This window comes from Oryzias latipes, chromosome 13 (assembly GCF_053564925.1).
Source record: "Oryzias latipes strain Hd-rR chromosome 13, Olatipes_Hd-rR_3.1".
Lineage (NCBI taxonomy): Eukaryota > Metazoa > Chordata > Actinopteri > Beloniformes > Adrianichthyidae > Oryzias > Oryzias latipes.
Genome location: NC_136249.1, coordinates 28,725,225 through 28,748,186, shown reverse-complemented (window position 1 = coordinate 28,748,186; position 22,962 = coordinate 28,725,225). Strand labels below are relative to the sequence as shown.

The following is a 22,962-nucleotide window of genomic DNA, read 5'->3' as shown; positions in this document are numbered from 1 at the left end:
TTAAGATTTTTTTGAATGAACAGTCTAAATAATATCCTGCCCCAGGAACATAGTCATGTTTAAGGCTTTGGATTGGGCACTCATTCATGATTTTACTTGCGGGAACTTTGTTTGTATAAGGAATGAATTTATTTAAAGGATTTTTTTGAGTAACTTTTGAAATTTCGTTACTGTTTGATCTTTTTTTAAATTGAAAATCTGTAATGAATCACATATACTGTTTGCTTTAAAGGAGTCATACTCTTTTTGTGATCTGCTGTCTGTTCTCAAAGATTTGTTTCGGTTCACACATACTTTCATATCTGTTTGCCAAGAGCGAGTAGATGCATCACTATGTGCCACTTAACTGCTGGTGCTAAAAAACAAATTGTTTAATCAAACCAATCAGGATTCTCTTCAGCTATGTACACATTGCCTCTGTAGCGCAAATTCAGGCGACCACTTCGAGTTGAAATATATGTAAATGCGTGTTTCGGGCTTCCGCATTCAGAACTCTCACGTGTAGCTACGCAGGTTTCTACAACCTTTTTCTGCCTCTGTGGACAAAATGTCAATGCCCTCTCAAGCTAAACTAGGTCAAACTTTGACCAATCAGGGACTTGGGTTTGGTAGTGATGTATGGATGGAAGAAGAAGCCCTTCCCTGCTTGCTCAGTGTGAACACCGTTTAGCAGCGCATAAGCCTGGTGTGTCGGAATCTTTAGTCAAACCATTTTCTGTAGTGTTCATGCCAAATCAGTTTAATCTTACATTTTCCTGAGGTAATGCTTAAATTAAAATAAAGCACAATGCAGTTATGATTCGTCTTTTACAGATCAGCGAGAAAGACCGGCTTCTGCTGGAGCGAACGGAGCTAAAGCAAAATCTGGAGGAAATGCAACAGAGCCTGTGTGGCCTCTGCAAGAGTGTCAACATCGAGTTGGGCTCAGATCAGAATCACTTATTTTCTTCTCCAGACTTTCCCTCCTCCTCCTCCTCCTCCTCCTCAAGTCTTCAGGAAAAAAACAAGCAGTTGCAGATCCCCCCTAAAACGGTGAGTTCTTCCTCAGAGTGCGGTGGAGTTGAGGTACCGTCAGACTCGGCTCCTCCTGCTGCTCCTCAGGTCTGCACAGAGGATCCGCGCTACCCTTCCGCGTCTTTGCTCAGTGCCTGTATGGACACGACTAACGGCTTATAACGATCTTCGGTTCCATTCTTATTGCAAGTCATGCAGGATCATGAAGCAACCTGTTACTCTTTCACTTTATACTGTAACCCAGTCACCTTGTGAATTTCACAACACATTTCAGGCTAAGAGATGCTTGATTACTTGGCACAAAAAAGGTCAATATCCATCCTCAAATGTGTTTTATTTCATTTTATTTTTCGTCTTTATTCTCTGGGACAAACACAAAAGTCTGGTTTCAAAAATTTGACGGAAATTAATTCACTTTTCATTCAGAAATTTGTATTCCTGGTGGTTAGTTTTTCTCAGGGAAACAAAAAACTAAAACAGACTACATTTTACATGTAAGTGCACAATCACCACACTCTTGCATGTACACCCTCATGTGACAACTGTATAATAGTATTTTGTTTTTTTGTTTTTTTACTTAACCAATATGCTTCTTAAAAAATGTGAGCAAAACTAATTTGTCTTCATTAGTTAATGTTTTGCCACTGTTACCTTTTAAAGAGTATTATTTTACTGCGCATTTATAGTATAAGTGGCTTTCTTTTGAGTTTTTTCAAATGGTTCAAGATTGTGTAAAATGTGAAAAGATAGCATAAAACATTGTGTTATGTGATTGAAAATGTGCCTTAAGCTGCCGTAGACTATAAATCACTGGTGCACATTAACCTCGAGCTAACTTTAATGGCATTATCCAACATCTAGATATTTCTGCATGTTAATTATCTTTTTATTTTAAATAAAATTATTATTTTTTAAACTGTTACAATTTAATGAGAAATCTGTGTTTTCATACTTCTTTGATAAAATGGACATTTTTCCTTCTTGTTGAAGTTTCAGATTTTGGCCAGTAGGTGGAGCCACAGCTCTGTTTTGTTAGTGAATGAAGTGGGAGTATTGTTCGAATATTTTTAAAACATATTTATGGGTTTAAAAGCAAAATAAATTATACTTTATTAAAATAATAAACAAAAGCACTAATATTTTATAACTCGGAAAAAGAATATAGATCTTAAAGCTTCATAAAAATATAATATAAATAAGATTTTAAATGTTATTTTAAGGAAAAAGTAGTTAGAAAAGCTGTAAAGGTGACTGAAGAATAGTTGAGATTAAAACCAGACTCAGATGAGTTTGATAAATCATTTAAACTCAGTCAGGAGCAAAAATAACCTGAGATTCTCCCGGCAGGAAATTAGAAACAGTAAAGTTTTATTACACAGCTGCCCCTGTAGCCTATAGAAGCTTAAAGTGAGATGCAAGATAGCTCCCATATATTTTATTAATCCTTGACGTCTTATTCTTCATTAATTTCAGCATAAAGCAGGTGTTTTCAATAGAATAGATTGTAACCTCCTATCCTGATGAACACATTTAAATAAAAAGTCATTCCAGATTAAAAATCAACCGTTGTAATCTGTGCTGTCTTTACCACACATTGGAGGATTTCTGCAGAACTTTAGATATGTTTTTCCTTGTAGTATAAAGAATGATATCAAGTCATTATTCTTTCAGTAGTTGTTTACTACTTCTTCTAATCTTTACTCAATTTTGAGCTGCTTTAAGAAATCCCTGATAAACCTTTGTTGACCTGATGAAGCCGTGATGTGTGCGGACTCTGGCCTGGAGTGGACTGGATGGGCTTTCAAGTCTAAAAGATAAGGTGGTTATCCTGCCGACAGCTCAGCTACACCCTCACCAGTCTGTTTCTCATTTTCAGCTCATTTTTGGACAAAAGCAGGTTCCAGTTTGAGCAGTCTAATCTTGTCTGACAAAAGAAAGTATAAAAAAAAGGAAAATTTGAGGTTTTCCGCTTTTTTTTTCTAGAAAATGTTAAACTGCCCTCTAAATGGTTTGTTTTAGCCCTAAAAAGAAGAAAAAGGCTGGCAACTTAAAAATAAGAGCCTTTTGACAGGTAAGGTCTTCCTCCCCTTTCACCTTTAATCCTTATTTGGCGGTTTTAAGTAGCTGGTTACGGTTTGGCTTCTTCTTTCGCTCAGAAATCCTTCTTGATTCTCCAAATCTGGAGCACTCAGACTTTCCTCTCTAATGTGCTCCAACTCAAAAAGAAGAAAAAAATCTTTGAGGATCAAATGGTAATCCAGCTGCTCTTCAGAAGTAGATTTATACACCCACATGACTTCACAAAACTATTAAATGATAATAATACCACAGACACCAGACACCCCTTTTCTGCTTTGACATCAGAAAATAAAATTCTCAGCTTGTCAAAATGCCATTCTCATCACAAGCGAGAAAGTGTTGCGAATTGTGAAACGGTAAAAAGTGGAGATTCTTCCCCGGGTTCTTGTGTCACAGCTTACATCTTAAAGCATTGTAGTGCAAGACTGAGATTATCCCCTCTTGCAAGCTTGACAGAACCAGAGAGTTGATTTGAAGCGGAAGCAGCTGTGTAGCGAAAGCAAGGTCAGAAGCCCATAATCCGCGGCCTCATTTATGCTAGATTAAAAACCTGCTCTGAGTTTTGATTAAGAACGCAGGGTTAGAAGATTAAAGACCAGCAACAAAATGAAAGCAGTTAAAGCCCAATCCTGGAATTCATCAGTATACCAAAACCTTAAACAGTCATAACGCAAGATTAATTCAAAGCCTGGTGTATCTGTCTCATTGTATCTTTGGTGTCAGGGTTTATGCGGGGATCTTTCCATCTTTTGTTGAATTGTTTTTGAATTTTTCCAAAAATCTTGTTCAGATTCCTCATTTAAATGTGCCATTGAAGCAGAAAGATAATCCATTAACTGATTGTGACCACTTGTCTTTCTTTATTAGAATCGCATAGTTTAAGAAGCAGAAGGCAAACAAAAAAGGGAACCAAAATCTGAAAATTACAATAAAATAAAAAAAAACTACTTTGACTAAATACCTGTTGATATAAAAGATAAATGTTCCACCTAAGCTGCATGATGCTCTAATATATACCAATTCAAGAAAAATGGTGGAATATTTCCAAAAAAAGGAATTAATATTTCTTTTAGTATAGTATTTTTGACAGTCCCAGTGACTCTACTGATGTCATTGAAAACATTTGTCTTCACCGGGTATAGATTAGTCATACTACAGGTTTTCCCCAATTGCTAAAATGCATTTTCTGAAACATTAGACCAATTTAACCAAACACCAAACACAATGTAAAAAACTATAGGCTTAATATACGAAATACTTAACTCATGAGTCAAAACCTGAATTTGAGGACAAAAGGAAGACTCTCTTGTCAAAACTAAGAAACAAATAACACTACATAACAAAACGCTTGGCACTGTTCACAAAATGGTATCAAAGAATGGTACCCCCCCCCCTAAAAATAAAGTAAAACAGTATTCAGGATTTTTTTCTTTAAATCCTGGTTCACGTTTATTTCACTTCACCATCTTATCTCTGTGCGGGTCAGACCAGAGGACTTTCTCCACATCACAGGCTATGTTCACTCTAGTCACAAACAAAATGAACTTGTGTGCCTGATCTAGCTTTGACAAGATACAACTGAAACGTCGTCATCACGAGCCATGTCCATGGCCTGTAACCATTTTTCTCAAGTGTAATGGTTGTCTCTCGCAAACTGGGTGAATGAATGGAGAATAATACAAATTGGGGATTTGTGTTAACCTAGGGGATTAGGGAAAAACCGATTCGACAATATACGCAATATTTCAATTGGTGATACTTGTATCGATTTCAAACGCTGTCAAGACGATATTTATTTAATTATTTATGAGTGTCCCTCAGCGTCTGACTCTTGTTTTCCACCGAATCCCGTGACCGTTAGTTGGGAGCACAGCACTCTGAGCCTCTTTAAGCAGCTCTACACTGCACCAAAACGAAAATGCTGTGTTAAATGCTAAATGTCCATTCAGCCTCGTGGTTTTTGTTGTTATGAGACATGTTTTACTTAGTTTTTACTTAGGATTGGTACCGAACGGAAACTCTGTGCCACGTTGCTGCCAGTACCATATAAAAATGCAGGTCATGGTGCTTCGTAGTGGGCTCCAGATGAAAACGAGTTACACTTGAGATGTATCGTAATACATACGGTATTGTGAGACGCGTATTGTGTAAACTATACGTATCTCACTATCTACGTATCGAGTCTGGCAATATGTGTTGTATTGCCAGACTCTCGCCAATACACACCCGTATGTTGAATAACTTGTGTACAAGCTTTTATGAAAACTGACATGTCCCAGAAAACAGCAATATCTTCTTTGTCCTTTTTTGCTGAATGTCAATATGAGTTATGCTGATTAACAGCTTGAACATACTCAGGTGAGAGTTGACCATTAGGCCCGCATCCCTCATGGTCATTGCATAAACAAAGATATGGTCAATAATTATGGCCCAGATCTCATCAGAAATTCTTGTCCCCTGTCTGGGTCCAGGTCTTTGTGCAGGTTTGGGTCTTAGTGTGAGTCTTGCTTTGTTATCCCTTTTTGAAAAGCTGCTCAGCTCTTCTAGAACTGTCCTTATATACACTGCAGTTGCTTTGCAACAAGTGTCTTTAGTTTTGATAAGTTGTGTGTTAATGGTGATTGTTATGTTGGAACCGAGTTTGAGTTTTGCATCGTGTGTGTTGTGAACGCTAACAGTGTTTTAAAAGTGAGAATCTGTCATGGGTTCTTGCAAAGAGTAAATTAGAGTTTTGCAAATTGTGTGTTAACTGCAAACTGTGTTATAGATTTATACCAAAGAGTGATTTTTTTTTTTTTGAGGAAAGAGTTAAAGCAATTGATGGACTGTATGGACAGCAGTACCTGTACTGCTGCCGCAACAATGAAATTTCCCCATCGTGGGACTAATAAAGGAATATCTTATCTTATCTTATCTTATTTGGGGAATGACATTTAGTGTTTTGGCAAATGTAAAAGAGGATTTTAAAAACAGCTTTGTTTTTACATTTTTCTGTCTTTTCCCAGAGACAGGATTGCACACCAACACTTGATTGTAGTTCCTTTGTACACACTTGTAGAGTTTTACAGAGCTGTATTCACTTGTGGGTCCTCAGAGGAAGCTGGAAAGCATGAGCTGCCCGTGGTAGAGTCTCAGGCCGTTGCAGAATTGAAAAACATAGATGTGTCAGGAATTGCTCTGCCTCAAAGAGATTGTGGGAAATCAAGTTGCTCTTTATACATTTTACAACAAGGTGTGGGATTCTTGCTTCAACTTTGAACCAAATCATAAAATAAATGAAATCTCGGTAACACTTTATATTAAGATTCCTTAACAAGCTCTGTTAACACATTAACAAGCATTATAAATGAATTTATAGGGTGTTAGTAAGACATTTATTAGTACAATAAGTCTAATAAGGTTTATTAAATTACTTAGTTAACACATTTACAAGGATTATTATTACAATGTTTTTAAGATGCTAATGATACATTTACTGATATTATAGGTGCTTAACAAATGTGTCAGTGTTAATAAGCTTAATAAGATTTATTAACAACCTTTGTTAACAAATTAAGAAGTATTATTATTGTTTGGGGTTCTAGTAAGATATTTATTAGCATTATAGACGCCTGACACAAGCCGAAGTGTTCATAAGTTTAATAAGTTTTATTAACTAACTTAACAAATTGATAGGCTTTATTAATAACTCAGATGCTAGTAAGATACTTATTAGCATTATAGATGTCTTGCAAATACCTGAAAGTGTTAATAAGATATATTAACATCTAAGGTCAGACCATTGTCTTCTAAATCCATATTACTAAACTGCTTATAAGCTTTACAAATGTATTAATTAACTTTGTTAATAGTTTATTAATTGTTTTGCAGCACCTCATCTAAAGTGTGGACGTTTTTTAGCACAAACAACCACAAAGCATAAAGATTGTAAAAAGAACTTTATGACATTAAAACAGACTAAACATACACAAATCGTTCTGTAAAAGATATATAATAATTAAATTCAGACAAATAATTTTTTTTAAAAAACATATATACTGGTGTTGGATGACTCTAGCATCATAGCTATAAGGATAAAGTATTAGCATCTATCCTGAGTGAAACATTCATTGCAAATCCCATCATCAGGAGACAATTCTCTGCATTCAATGCCAACTGCATTCAACCACTGTTGCCTTGCTTCAAAGTCCACAAGAAAGTAAGTTGCACAAGCCAGTAATTTTTGAAGAACGACGACAATAAACCTACAGGAGCCATGCTAAAGCTAACACGCTAACGACCGACCGGTACAGAATTAAAGACTTTGAAGCAAGGCAACAGTGGTTTAATGCAGTTGGCATTGAATGCAGAGAATTGTCTCCTGGTGATGGGATTTGCAATGAATGTTTCACTCAGGATAGATGCTAATACTTTATCCTTATAGCTATGATGCTAGAGTCATCCAACACCAGTATATATGTTTTTTAAAAAAAATTATTTGTCTGAATTTAATTATTATATATCTTTTACAGAACGATTTGTGTATGTTTAGTCTGTTTTAATGTCATAAAGTTCTTTTTACAATCTTTATGCTTTGTGGTTGTTTGTGCTAAAAAACGTCCACACTTTAGATGAGGTGCTGCAAAACAATTAATAAACTATTAACAGAGTTAATTAATACATTTGTAAAGCTTATAAGCAGTTTATTAATATGGATTTAGAAGACAATGGTCTGACTTTAGATGTTAATAAATCTTATTAACACTTTCAGGTATTTGCAAGACATCTATAATGCTAATAAGTATCTTACTAGCATCTAACACATTAATAAAGCCTATTAATTTGTTAAGTTATTTAATAAAACTTATTAAACTTATGAACACTTCGGCTTGTGTCAGGCATCTATAATGCTAATAAATATCTTACTAGAACCCCAAACAATAATAATACTTCTTAATTTGTTAACAAAGGTTGTTAATAAATCTTATTAAGCTTATTAACACTGACACATTTGTTAAGCACCTATAATATCAGTAAATGTATCATTAGCATCTTGAAAACATCCTAATAATAATGCTTGTAAATGTGTTAACTAAGTAATTTAATAAACCTTATTAGACTTATTGTACTAATAAATGTCTTACTAACACCCTATAAATTCATTTATAATGCTTGTTAATGTGTTAACAGAGCTTGTTAATGAATCTTAATATAAAGTGTTACCGAAATCTCAACTGAATGCAAAATTTCTGGATTCTCATCTCCTTCCTGCTGAGTTCAGAAAAAAACTCGCTTAACAACAGAATCGCAAGGTACTTCTTTTTGTAGCAGCAGAGCTTAGAAGTGAATGAAAGACCTGCAGCCTGGTCCTGGGAAGCATCAGGGAATAGATTATGGAGCCATGTCTTTTTCAAATGTTCGACAAAGAAAAACCTTTTTTTTTAAAAAAATACCCCAGAACTCATAATTTAAACATCAAAATATCTTCAAGAAATATATCTAATTTTCAAGTATTGGTCAAATCCTTAAAAACCTCCTGACTACCAGAAGAAATGTTGTCCAGTCAAAACAATGTTTTTAAATCCACCAAAACTCTCAAGTCCCACCCCTTCATATTTGGTATCATTAAAAAGCCCCAAATGTCCTCTCAAGAAAATGAGTAAATTCAGTACTATAAGGTGGTTGGGAGATAGTCAGGTTTAGGAATGTCTTCTACAAAAGACAAATTTGCATTACTAGGCAGGAAGTTAATAGAATATATTACAAGCTGATTCCTCAAATGTTTTCTTGTCAGCTGAAAGAGCATTGTAAAGGAAGAAATTGTGTCAGATACATCCATCCTAAACCCGATGATACATGTTTATACACAGATTATTGAATCATGGACTAAAAAACTTGCTCAAAGATATTTATTTTAAGGACAAAATGTTCGTTTTTCTATTAATGGCAGGTGTTAAAATGAAGAAACAATTCTCTTGTCTTTGATTATATCGTCAGATCTGTTTAGTGAATTTAAATACTACATATGACCTCACTAGATACACCAGGACTTCTTTTTCAACATCAGAGAAAATCTTTGAGAAAAAGAGTATTAGAATCAATCTCAGTTCACCGTCCATAACCTCCTTGCACAGTCTTAAGCTGCTGAGCTACTGTGTGCTAACTGATGACAGGCTGGTGTTTCTAAGAACTTCAGCGTGAGGGTAGTGCTGTGACAGAGTTTGCATCCCAGTGACAAGATTATATCAAAGAAGACCAAACTACTGTAATCTCAAGAATAGAAGAGAGGAAGAGGGCGATGCAAACTGCAGTTAGATTAAACGCAGTGGCAGATTACGAGCACAGTTGCCTTTTTGTCCTGATAGTTTTCCATCTGTTGGCCTTCCTATCACATGGTGAATACATATAATGTCTATTAGTAAAAAGTTTTCTGAGGAGGGATGTGGTTTCCCAATTAAACTAGTTTAATGAAACCACTCAAATGTTTCAGTGAGTAAATGCTTTTAAAAGTCAAGTATGATACCCGTGACGATACAAAAGTTATTGTTTTTATTTAATCAATTGATCAAATTTAGCCTAAATAGGGAGTGAGCTTGGATAGAACGAGACATAAGAAACCAACAATAAAAAAAAAAAATTAACCAAAGTTGAAAGACCGTCCACACCTTAAAAAAATTTGAATTATTCTTGTATAAAATCATTTGAGCAGAGAGAGCATCCATCATTTACAATTATAATTATAATGTACTAGGTTTTTTGTATACTTCTGTTGCCTTTTTTTTTAAACTTAATTTGTAAAAATTTATTTAAATTTAACCTAAAAGTACCTAAAACTGGATAATCAATGTTCTTAAACCTGGTTAAGAACATGACCAGTAACTCTTTTAGTTCAGTCATTTCAAAATAAAAAAAGAGTGATGATACCAAATTCATAATTGTTAAACCTTAAATTTACTATATATTTTATTACATCCAGTCCATAGTTTAGCATTAAAACCAAACTTATAAAAATGTGTTTTTTTTTTTTAACTTTTTGGAAGATGAACATACTGGATTTTCCATCACAAAAAAAATTATAGTGCAACACTAAAATGTTCTTTTGAAAATATTAAAAGTTGTCCTTTTTTTAAAAACAGATGAATTTTCAGTCAAAATATTTCACAAGTTTATTTTTTTCTTAATCAAATTGACAGTCAGTTTCTGTTTCTTTTTAACAAACCATCCTTTTGAAATTGTTGCCACATGAACGGTCAATAACATTAAAGACAATCAAAACTGCAGTTTGATTATAAACCTACAGTGCTATGCAGTGTGTATGATGCGTTCTTGGAGGCTCAAACTCCAAAATCCATTTAAGGATTTTTGTAGAGCAATGTTGTCTAGATAGCTCCTGATTCGTGACATGGCATTGGAAAAATTTGTTATAGTACAGAAACAGTGAGGTAATGATTGAGCGAACAGTCGTTTGTCATAGCAAGAAGGATTTCAATTCATACTTCTAGGTGGGAAAAAAAGATGCAATAAAACAAAAAGTTTTACACGTTTGATTTGACACGGGGCATTTTGATGCATTTGAAAAGCCTGTTACACATACGGTACACCATATGTAACCCAAACAACTATATAGAAATGTTTTTGTAAAAGCTAAGTTCAAACGTATTTGTTTAAAACCCACATTTTTATAATTTAGAATCCTTAAAAGTGGTCAAAAACATAATAAGACTTAAATAAATCTTACTACTGAAGATCTGAAAGAGGAGTGAAACATTGTAGACTAATCCAGGTTCTAACGTTTTAAATAACAAATATGTCGATTGAAAACTAGTAGTTTGTCGGCTCCCAAAATGCCTGGACCAGTGAGGGTCATCAACACACGGAAGGGAAAGTCCAAAACAACAAACATACATCAAATGTTCCAAAGTAAAAGCAGTCCACTTGATGAGCAGAATTTTTTGTAGTATAACACTGCATGCAGAATGAATATATATACCAAAAAAAACCCGTCATCTTGAAGATAAACAGATAAGTGTGTCAGCACATAACATTATGGTTATGTAATAAAGCAGCAGACAATCATAACAGCTCCCTTTGATATGACATATGTCAGAGGTTATTTGTTTTAAACCAAACCGATGTTAGAAAAACAAAATGTGCACATTTTGAAGCTGCATTATTTGAAGAAAAATAAACTTTCTTTCATTTCATTGAGTTTTTATGGAAGTGTTTGTTTATTATAATTCCTCCAGCAATTGAGGGAATTGACCGATTCTGAGGGGCGGAATGGGGCGGGGGGGTCACAAAAGGCTGAAGTATGAAAGACAGCCTTTAGCAAAACTTTAGTCATTCTGAAACATTTACAAAATAAATATTGTGCGCGTATGCTTGGAAACATACCATTGCATCTCAGTAAAATAGAATATCATCAAAAGGTGTGCTGTTACTGTTGTTGAAATTGAATTCAGGATCTTTTGTATCAATCTGGGCCCAAGGCATCTATTAAGCTACATGGACACCGGGCATGTCATGCGCGTTCTTGAACACACTTTTAGCGTTCCTAAGTCCCTACTTGCCCAAAGTTCGACCTGGTTTAACTTTCATGTAGGTAGAGCCCATAAACGGATGTAGAAACTTGCTTAGTTATGTTTGAACTCGAGAATTTTAATCACAGAAGCGCAGAACGCGCATTAATGCACAATTACATAGACTTTTCATGGGAAGTGGCCACTTGTTTCAACAAGCAACATAAAAGTCAAAGAAAAAACACTTTCTGATGATGTAGTTTTTTGAGATGCATAAAGACGAAGGTAAACTTATCAAGTAATGTTGCAAATGAAGGAAGCAGTCGTCCATATATTGATTGATAAATAAATCCCAGTAAAACAGTTTGTGTGCTGTGCCATACTGTAAAGAAACACCTCCTAAACACACTGTAAAAAAAAAGCATTGATATGAAGGTGGGAATCAGGCTTGAATTAATGGGATACTGTATTTCTCACATAAGACAAACCTACAATGCATGTGGATTAAAACAAAACAAGCAAGGCCCTGATGGTCAAGTGTTACAGCCGACTCACGTCATCATTAGTTTTTAGAAATGGGTATCTAATGTATACTTTCAATCCTCACTAGCTTATTTGTGCCCCCCAAATCTACTAGAAACACAAAGCTCTGTGGTAAATGTTCTGATTGTAACAATGCAGTTTAAACCAAAAAGAAAAAAAGAAAAAATTGGCCCACTGATTACTGTAGTCCTGAAAAGACAATGGTAACACTAAAGTGTTGTTGGTGCATATAAGTCTCTAAAGTATTAATACTTATTGTGCCATTCGCACTGACCAACACTCACCTCCTCAATGTCCAAGTTTTTTCTAGATTTGTAAATGAATTCTCCAATTGCAACAAAAACTGACAGGACTAGTCCAGCTGCCAGCACGATGAAGATTCCTCCAATGTTCTCGACACCAAGGGCACTGGCCTCTTTGCTGTCTTCCTCTGGACAGCCATTTCCTCTCCACCATTTCTCCTTCATCATATGTAGTTTCCCTTCTTCCTGAAGCTGCAGGATGGCAATTGTGACCTTATCTCGGTACGGCGAGCCTGCCAAAAGACATCATTACCAGGACACAATGTATTGTGGCAAAGATTAGATTGGTAAAGTATTTTCTGGTACTCATTTTTTTTACCAATTGGAGTCCCAACGCCGTAGCCCTTGGAATCTATCAAGCCTCCAATCTGTGTGAGGTTGCAATTGCGCTGGCTGATGTACTCGATGCTGGTGGACTCCATCAGAAGAGCATAATCTGTGGTGAGGACCCTCTGAATCCCCTCCCGGTTGTTTTTCACCAGGGCTGTGTTTTTCCTGCTGCTCATAAATGCCCACATTTTCTCGTAGGTCGAGATCTTAGATTTCTGTCGATGAAAATGAGAATGTGTTGGCAGTAAAATGCATCAAACATAAAAAATCAATGTTCTATTTAATTGCCTTTTAATAACAATTAACAAGAATTTAGAGAGATATTACAATTAGTAAGCTAGAGAATAATTAGCAGATATCAGGTGACCAGCAAGTATTCAGATCAGCTACAGGGTGTGCTTCAGGGGAAGAATAAATTAACCCCAAGACATTTTTTAATTCAGTTCATGTGGACATTTTTACACCTCTAACCTTTAATCCTTTTTAATTCAGCTACAACTCACTTTTTTGAAGGCGTATGAACCAATTACTGATACAATGTAGGGTGGAAGGAGAAGAAAATACAGGTTTAATAAAATGTGTGGCCTTAAATTAAATATACCTTAAAAAATGTCATGGTAGAGCCATCTCTCACAGCACCGTACTCTATTTTGGTTTGTTTGGCCAAATCATCTGCAGAGTCAATTGGAGAGTCCATTCTTTCCACAGTGAGGAAGGCAGCCAAATTGGCAGTGTAAGAGGAGATTATAATGAGGGTAAAAAACCACCATATTCCACCAACTATCCTGGTTGAAAGTGCTTTGGGCATCAGTTCAGACCCTGCAAAGGAAAATGGCGTGCATCAATATGGAATCAAAGAGCATTCACGACAACAATGGGCGTAAACAAAACAACTGTTTGTTTTTTGGTAAAAATAAAAGCAGCAATGTAAGATAACGAAAGATTTTGCCCACCCTGCTGCATAAGTGCTCCTACTCCAAACCACACACTGTTAATTAGAGTGAAGTTGTTTTCAACCACATCTGAATCTGGGTTGCAGGGGTGTGGATTGTACCACTCATACGGGGTGAACCTGTAAAAGAAAAGTCATGATTAAAATACCTACACAAAAATGTATATATATTTTATGAAATAATGCAAAGAACATGAATCAAACATATAAACCTCCCCTGCTCAGCCTTCAGCAGGCTTGACCTCTGCTGCACTACCATTGCTGCATCTCTACGGCAAAACCTACTCCTAACCCTCTGCTGATGGAAAAATGCCATAAAAGAGGATTTCTGATTTAATTCCCACCAAGTACATAGTGGTTGACTCCTGGAACATTACAGAATGTCTGTGTGTCCTTGTTTCATTCAAATCAAGAACCTTTAAATGCAATATACTTTCTCAAGAGAAATCAAATTTACTTAAACTTTTTCTCTAGTCTTTCTGTTTTGCAGTCAATTTGCATTAAAACATGCTTTTAAACAAACTAAAATTCAATACACCCTAAACCTATAACAATGCTTTTGCATTAAAGAGTGAGGTTTTATTTGGGACAGTTAAATATTTTCTCGTCCTCTACATTTAACCAAAGCTTACCTGGCAATGACAAACAGCACACAGCTGACACCAAGGCAGGCCAGCAACACATACATCCAGATATCAGGAGATAGAGGGTTAAGGAAGGAGAACACTCCTGGGTTGGTGCCGTTCGGTTTGTGATAGAGGATGCTGATTCCCAGAGTCATGAAGGGCTTGGAGAAATCAATCACCTTTTCCCGCACGTATGTAATGGTGAGAGGAGCGACGGCAAGGTCAGCCACCTGGGACACAGCAAAGCCTAGTTCAGTTCATACTATAGACTACTTTAAGCCTTAGTCACATGCACCCATAAGGGGCTTGAGCTATAAGCCTGATGCAGAGGGTTGTAATTTCTAAAGTTAGGAGCACATAAGGAGCACAAATTTTTCACATGAACAGCACTAACTGCCCCCTTGTACATTGCACAGGATTTGGAGGTGTTAAAAAAAAATTCTGTACGACATGCCTGCGGTCTATATTCGTCAATCGAGTGAGCATCGATGCACACTGGTTTTTCGCAGAGACTTATGGAAAATTTCTAAGGCACTCGATTTTGGAATTGTAGATTCAGACAGCACTACAAAATGGTGAACGCACTATAAAGTGCACTATGTAGTGAATAGTGAATAAATTCTGACATAGCGACTATCTTTCCATATCTCTTCACTTGGAAGGATAAATGTCGGGATAGGGAGAAGCCGTAGGGGTAGGGAAGCGATTCGGATTCGGCCAAAGTTTTGCTAAGACCCGTCTCCTGCAGCAAGCCCGTAGGAAAAATGCACGTGAGCATTTTCACTCTACGGACTCACCCAGTGGTCTACAACCTTGCTTTGCCCACAGACAGCCCGTATCCACTTGTATGGGCAGTTGTGACTAAGGATTTAAGGCTTTCTTAACAGTACTCACATGATCAATGAGTTCTCGCACCATCCCATTCCACTCTCCCTTGTCATTCTGAGCACCATATTTGCCATCTGACACTAGTTTTACTTCATAGGAGAAGCCCAAGATGTTGGAGAGCTCCTTGAGCAAGTCCAGGCAGTAACCCTCAAAGCGGTCATTCCCATACAGCGGCTTATCAGACTTCTTATACATAACATAAGGATTTTCCTGGTAAAAGACAAAAAGAAAAGACACACACTGCTCTTATTGATTACTGTTGAGCATTTCTGTCTCCTCAAGTCTTTACCAGTGATGAGTTGAGAAGATTTTCTTACCAGAATAGTAGTGACAACAAGGGTCCTATTTGCCATTGAGTCTGTGATGTTTGTGGACGAGTCCCTGCTGGTTTCTGTTAAATTAAGACCCATCTGGGAGTTCCAGACACCAATCTGTAAAGAATAAAGAATGAAACAGCCCAGTAAATACACTATAGCTCAGGAGAGCCTAACACAATCAGATTCATCTCAATTTAGGCGAGCAATACATATATTCTGACATGAGACATTTATGAAAGGGAAGAAACGGGGAAAGAACACAATTTTCTAGGTCAACAAAATTGCAGATCTGAAACCAAAATGCTAAAACATTTAATTCTGCCAGTTTTTCTAAACTTGTAGGGTGGACATCAAAGGGGTTGTTTAGGAGAGTAAAGCAGCACTCTTTTGTCATTCTGTCCATGAAGCTAAAATACAAACCTTTTTCCAAACTTTGTTCAAGCGGCTGCCGGTCATGGACTTGCAAACACAATAAAGAGAAAGCATTTTAATTTTAATCTCTTTCATCAGAATAGTGTTAGGAACTTTTACTCCGGATTTTGTTTTTTAAAGTTCATACCTACGCATGTCTTTACATGCATCCTGCAGATTTTGAATACAGTCAACATTAACAAATTTAAACAACTAAAAGATTGCACATATCCCATTAAAAAATGTATAATTTAATATTGCATTTTTTTCACTCAAGAGTGTAAGAGGCTGTGTTTTGGGAAAGGAATTTGTAAAAATAAATACTTATTATAAATAAATCACTAACCCACAATGATAAATATAATGAACAACTTTTCCTTTTTTTTCTTCTTTTTTATTTTCAAATTGAGTAAAGAAATGAATGTCCATCATGAACATCTGTTAACTTGGATCAGCTACCATAAATCCTCTCTGATCCTTCAAAATAAGAGCACTTTTACTGCAATATATTTAAACAAACAAACCTAAGAGTCTCATTAAAGTCAAACAGAGAATTTGTTTTTAAGCTGAACTGACTGAAATTGATCATTAGCAGCACTGAATTTCATTTATATTAAGGTTTTGGTCGGAAGCATGCTACCTTGATTAAAAATACCTTATAAATTCTTGTGAATTAATTTCTATCTCAATAATGGGTAAAAGTCAATCTGTTCATTTAAAAAAGTAACATATAACTGCAGCTTTGTGTCGTAGAGGCCTGGGAAATGATAAATAATAAAATAATAATGTGGCAGCTGCTTTTATAGTCTTCCCAAACTAGACTCTACTGACCTTGATTGACAGCTAACACTAACTATACAGGTCGTTAGTTCACCTTTTCCAAGCCGTCTTCCTTTAGGCTGATGACATCTAAATCGAATTCTTTTCGAAGTCCGTCCGTTTTGTTAATAAGTATTTGTCCGGTCAAGCCGCTCCACTGTGTCTGTGGCAAAGTAGGAAGAAAAAAATATATATATAAGTAAATTAAATGAATGCAAAGTCAAGCTTTAAAAAAAAATGAAGCCATTTCCTGGCAATTTAATAATTGATGAGGTCTCCATTAGGAAAAAAAAAACACTGACTGAGACTCTCTGCATCTCAAAAGATTACATTGCAATTGTTTGATCCCCAGCACAACCATTAGTTGCCTCCAAGTCTGCTAATGTGATGAAAATGGAGAAGACAGACAAAGCTTTTGTCTGACTGGGGACCAGAAGGTGGGCATCATTGCTCAGTAATAACTGAAATGACTAAATTTAGTCAGCCGAGCTGAATAATAGTCAGGTTAAATCTTGAGAAAAAGAACTTGTATCTGAATTCTGCCCTCACAAAGGACGCTCAGTTTGATTAATGGGAACTCAACATTTGAGCAAATCATTACAGTTTTTTTTAACAAACGTTTGGGTTGGTTTTTTTTTTCTTCCATAGGTGAAATTTAGAAATGATGAAATATAAGATTTTAGATATGGCATGATTGCTAAATTGTCCTGTTTTCTTATGAAGGATTGCCAGTTGTAACTTTATTAATCAGTTTGTAATATTATAAGCTTTAGATTTTCTTTATATTACACCTTTTTGGTCCCCTACCACATCATACAGACATTAACACAAAATATTACAAATTATGTGTGATATCGTTTTATTTTTTGTTAGATTTCTTAAAGAAATGAAAAAAAAAACATCAATGTATAGGCAGCACCACATTTTTTTTATGCTTTATTAGGATAAAACTATAAACTAACTTTAAATCATAATATGATAGCAGTAGAAAACTTTTAAAGTGTGTGCTATTTTTTTATTCTGACAACACAAATTCAAGGTCAGACATGATCGCATCCCTGAGAACATTGTCATCCAATCTAATGCCTCTTTAAAATCTATGGAAGGACTTTAGTGCTCTCTGATTAGACTGCTTCACACAGTGTTATTGCTCCCAGCTGCTGCTGTGAGATTTACTCGACCTCTAAGTCCAGATTTACTCTTCATTAAGGCTCGATTAAAATCCTCCCCAATCAAAGGTTTCTCTGTCTCAGGCGTGGAACGTCATTACTGTAAATACAATAACGACATGGATCTGTTCAGATTCTCATAGTTAGATTTAACCACTGCGGCCTCACTTCAGTTGATTGCACTCACCGTTATGTAATAATCATTGATTATCGATAGAACACATTATCACATTAAACCAGTAATTATTGCTACACATTGCAGATCAAATAAAGAAAATCAATAGCTTATTGATTGTAATTAAAACATTTCAGTAATAATTATTGTAAATTACACAATGTTATACTCATTGGTTGTAATTAAAAGAGCTTTGATTATTTCACCACAATCAAGTTCACACATGTACTTGGAATTATTCAACGTCTGTTGATCCTTAACTCCGGAAATCAGAGTTTCTTTATACATTTTCTTAAATATTTGGATATTTAAACATTGTTTAAGGTCATTACTTAACCTGTTCCAAAGTTTAATGCCTCACACAGACACACAGAAACTTTTCTTTGTGGTTCTTATCAAGTTGATCTTGAGGTTCCTACATCCCCTCAGTTTGTAGCCTCCTTTATTTTCTAATAACTGTTTTTGGATGCTGCATGGTAATGATTTCCCACCAGCTCTGTTTAGAAGTTGTGCGGTGTAAAAATCCACAAGGGCATACAGTTTTAAAAGTCTGGATTGATAGAATAAATTCTTTGTATGATCAAGATAGCCGGCTTTATGTACAATTGTGATGGCTCCTTTTTTGAAGTAAAAATAGAGGATGTAGTGAACTCTAATACTTATTCCCCCAAAATTTCTATACAGTAGGTGAAATAGGTAATATTAGGGAGCAGTACAATAAATATCTACTGTTGTATTCTAATATATGTTTAGATTTATTTATGATTGAAATACTTTTTGAGACTTTAGTTTGTTAATGTCTGATGTGTAGCTTCTAACTTAGTTTGTTATCGATAACAACCCCTAAGAATTTGATTTCTGTAACACTTTGAATTGAGTCATTATTTATTTTTAATTGAGAGCTCGGTATTAGAGTTGCAGTAACCAAAAACCATCACTTTGGTTTTATCTAGGTTAAAAGATAATTTGTTGTAATCCATCCATGATATTATTTTGGTTATCTGTGTGTTTGCCACAGTGATAAGTTCCCTATGATTGTCTGTAGAATAGAATATGTTTGTATCATCAGCAAATAAAGAGTTTCAAAAGTTTTGATGCATTGAATATATTATTTATGTAAATATTGAATAGCAGCGGGCCCATAATTGATCCTTGTGGGACACCACAACTTATTTCTCATCAATCTTGAAAAATTGTTTTCTTCCCATTAAATAGATTTTGACCCAAATTCTGGCTTAAACTTTGCAGACAAATATATTTTCTCTATCTGTGTGAAGGCTTTTGAGTGTTAAATTGTAGTTTTTTTATAAAGTAAATTTTAAAAATTGCAGTAAGATTTGTAATTAGAGAATGCCGTCACAGCTAAAGCAACATCCGGAATGTGATGTGTAAAAGAAAACTCTACCAAGTTGTGGGATTTTTCTATTTAAAAATTTCCAGGTAAAAACAATATTAATTTTTATCACATTTGACCAGTTTCTGAGGGATTCTGGCTTGTAAATCACTTGAAATAAATCAATCGACAAAATCCATCCTGATTAAAATGTCTAATTTACTATGTGTTTCATAGCAGCACAACTAAATCTGATTTTATACAATCTGGACAACATGTGTATGTTACAGATAAAATGAAAGGTTGTTGGATTAAATACAATGCTGTGGTGAATATCTCCTGCTTTGCAGGTGTTACAGCTCACATGTATAATAAATATTTCAGACTGCACACATTCGCTCATGCCAGCTGTGGTTTTGTTGGCCATGCCTTTTATTAGCAGGTTGAGCTCAGGCTGACTGCTGTAACTTCTTTGATTGTTTGCACTGAGGTCAGCTGAAAAGTATGCTACAGGGCAGGAAAAAAAAGTTTCCAATTTTGTTCTATCTATTGTATGTGGACAGAGCAGAAAAGGATGGTAGTGTGACGTCCTGATTTCTGGTTCTTCAAGGCAAGTGTTGTGTTTGTGTCGGTTCAGGTTAACGCTGACATCTTCCCATAATTCAAAACAATTAGGAAGGAATACGACTTTCCGGTTTTTGTCTTTGATAAACCAAGGATCAGTTCACCCAAATGCTGTAAATCAGCATTTGTCAAGTTGGGAAACAGGGAACAATTTGTACAAATGCTTAATTTTTTAAAATCAAAACTGTTGAAATTTGAAGATCTAGTGGAACAGCAAAATTCATTAGACATGCTTAAATTTAAAAATGGGGAGTTGCCAGAGAGCTTCCAAGTGTTCATTGTTTTGACTTAAGAATATAAAAATAACAGGAGGACATATGATTTTAAAGTTTCAAGAAAGCAGACATGTCATTCAAATAAACTGCTATTTCAGAAAATATGTGTCAGGAAAAACTTGAGACAAATGTTCTGTGTGGTGGCAGACCATCTAGGATTGTCTCTTTTTTTTCCCGTTTAAGATTTAAATTAAAGGCAGAAATAAAATAAGAATTTCAGTTTTTCACTGCTCCTTTCCTGTCGTGAAGATGTGTGGACTCATGTTGTGTATTAAATATGTTAAACAGAACAAAAAAGGAAACTGTCACAGAAAAATAAATGTTATATTCTTCTTATTCTATGTGGCAGCATTTGCAGACATTTTAAAGCTCAACAGCTGATTTATGAATCTTGCCCTCTGGGACCTTTTTCTGTTCCTCGTATGAAAAGCCTTTTGTTCACTGAAACTCCTGAAAATTACAATTTCAAGTGGGAAACAGTCCTAACAAGAAATCCTGCCTACAGTTTGATTACTACAACCTCTTGTGAAATTTATTTTTAAAGAAACAGTTCTCTTACAATGGGGGGAAAATTTAAGGAGAGGTTCAGGTGTGGGACATGAATGACATGAACTCACATCTTTGAGCAGGTTTATGAATCGTGATCCGAAGCGCCAGGGTTTGTGTCGGTGACACTGCAGGGAGCTGACGGTGATCTGGGAGGTGCGTTGGGAAGCAGCAGCCACCATATAAACAGCATCATACATCAGAGCCGCTTCAGTCTGAAAGAGAAACCCGGCCATCATAATCCCTCAGTAGGACCATGAAATGCGCGTCAGAAACGGATCACATCAGCTCTAATGATGTATGTGTGCCATGTCACAACAGACCAAACCACAAAACCACAGCACAAGTTTTACAAATCCATTCAGGGAGATCGCTAAAGCGATTTGAATCACTTAGAGTCAAAGCAGTTTTGTTTGCAAATTTCTGATTTGATCCAAAATCATGTTAGTGTTGTTACATCAAAATCTCTGTTTTTTTTATAGCATGAATAAAAGTCAGGTTTAATTTGAGTTCATTTTACTTTCTAGATACGTAAATAATGGAAGTGATGACAATTTAACCATCTAGCTTTTACCCGAATAGATAAAAATAGTTGAAAATTTTTGGTGTTTTTACATGTTCTTGTGGCATTTTTCTCATGATGGAGGACAAATCGAGAGAAAATTAAGCTTAAAATTGTATTTCTGAGTATTTCTTTAAAAAGCCTGTAGCAGTGACACAGGCTCTCTGCAGAAACTATGTCCTAGAAAATGATATAGGTTTGTTGACTTAGGCTAAAAACGGCATCATCTTAAATTACAAGACCACTGGGAACATTTTAAAATTGACTAAAGATAATCGAAATGACACTTGTTTTTTTAGATATCCAGTTCTATAACGTGCAATTTCAAATAATGTATAATTTATTTAATAGAAGCAGGTCAAAAATTATACAAAAATATAGCCTATAGTTTCTATTTTCAGTATAATTTTATACACTGTTGTAGTGGAATTAAAGTTCTTTAAATCAGTTGAGTTTGCAGGAATATCTTCCGTTAACATCCCGCAGCTTTTCCATCAGCCTGAGGACTGGACTTGAACCAAATCACTGCAACATCGATTCCACTCTTTCCTGAGTCACTCTGTTTTAAAGATGCTGATGTGGGATGATCATCCTGTTTCATGACCCAGTTTCGGTCGGACTGTGGCTTTGGGACAGATGGCCTCACATTTGACTCTAGAATACTCTGGTAAACGGAGGAGATTATGCTTGAATCGATGCCCATGAGTTTCCTCCTGCAGTTGGTATGAGATGCTTGTGTTAATGTGCCGTGTTTGCCTTTTACTTGATATTGCGTTACTGTGTCAATAGGGCCAAATGTCCCTCATTTGGTCAACCAAAAGAAATTTGTTCTAAAGTCTTGCTTGTTTTGATGTAATTTTACCAGTATAGGCTGTACTGCCATGCTTCCTAAAGACAGTAGGAACTTTCCCAGATACGTCTTTTAAAACAGTTTGGCAGAGCTTTATGGAATATCAACTCCTAAGGAAATACTGTAGCTACATTTATTGAACATTTTCACCTTGTGAATTTATTTGTCTGTGCAGTTCAATAGACTCAGAATGACCTGGAAATAACTTTAGTACAAAAGTGAAGGCTGAAACCCAGGCAACTGTAAACTGTTTTTCTTTTTTTCCAAATAATTTCTAAATAAAATGTTTTTTCTCATTAAATTGTCCCTAATTCCAAGTGTTCATGTGGGGCATTACCACTTTAATTTTAAGACCAAAGACCAGAAGAACCCCAGCTTTGAATTTTGTCCAAATAAGCTATTGACTGAGTAACTCCTCCCTCCGCGCGTTCCAAACAGGAAGTACCTTCTGACTCCAAGAAACCAAAATCGCACAGACTGCTATTGAGAAATAAACAGCTAATACTTATTCATTCTGTGTGTCAGAATAAACACTTCTGCTCTGCTTGCTGTTTTTAAAATGTTCTTGTGAATCCTAACTTTTTGATATTTTTTTGTGTAGTGTAAGTTATTCTAGTTATAAACTGGCCAATCAGGTGCCTCAATAAAT

At 35.6% G+C, this 22,962-nt stretch overlaps 2 protein-coding genes across 11 annotated transcripts in view; one reads left to right on the top strand and one right to left on the bottom strand.

Annotated features, from left to right (window-relative positions):
- Positions 1-22,962, top strand: part of LOC101173402 (transcription regulator protein BACH1) — a 43,028-nt gene that overhangs the window by 4,683 nt on the left and 15,383 nt on the right. For 6 of the 9 annotated variants that reach the window (XM_078956603.1, XM_078956599.1, XM_078956598.1 and 3 more), the window contains one exon: positions 814-1,032. In XM_078956603.1, coding sequence (XP_078812729.1) covers positions 814-1,032 — 219 coding nt within the window. Of the gene's footprint in view, positions 1-813; positions 1,940-22,962 lie in introns of those variants that run through there. The other 3 variants (XM_011482329.4, XM_078956600.1, XM_020708115.3) reach the window with 1 other exon arrangement.
- Positions 10,214-22,962, bottom strand: part of LOC101173645 (glutamate receptor ionotropic, kainate 1) — a 33,215-nt gene continuing 20,466 nt past the window's right edge. The window contains exons 7-16 of one of the 2 annotated variants that reach the window (XM_023961775.2): positions 20,973-21,116; positions 16,835-16,942; positions 15,970-16,008; positions 15,550-15,663; positions 15,239-15,442; positions 14,351-14,574; positions 13,720-13,838; positions 13,368-13,585; positions 12,756-12,981; positions 10,214-12,669 (exon numbers count right to left, since the gene is read on the bottom strand). In XM_023961775.2, coding sequence (XP_023817543.1) covers positions 12,380-12,669; positions 12,756-12,981; positions 13,368-13,585; positions 13,720-13,838; positions 14,351-14,574; positions 15,239-15,442; positions 15,550-15,663; positions 15,970-16,008; positions 16,835-16,942; positions 20,973-21,116 — 1,686 coding nt within the window. In that variant the 3' untranslated portion in view covers positions 10,214-12,379. The remainder of the gene's footprint in view (positions 12,670-12,755; positions 12,982-13,367; positions 13,586-13,719; positions 13,839-14,350; positions 14,575-15,238; positions 15,443-15,549; positions 15,664-15,969; positions 16,009-16,834; positions 16,943-20,972; positions 21,117-22,962) is intronic. The other variant, XM_023961776.2, reaches the window with a different exon arrangement.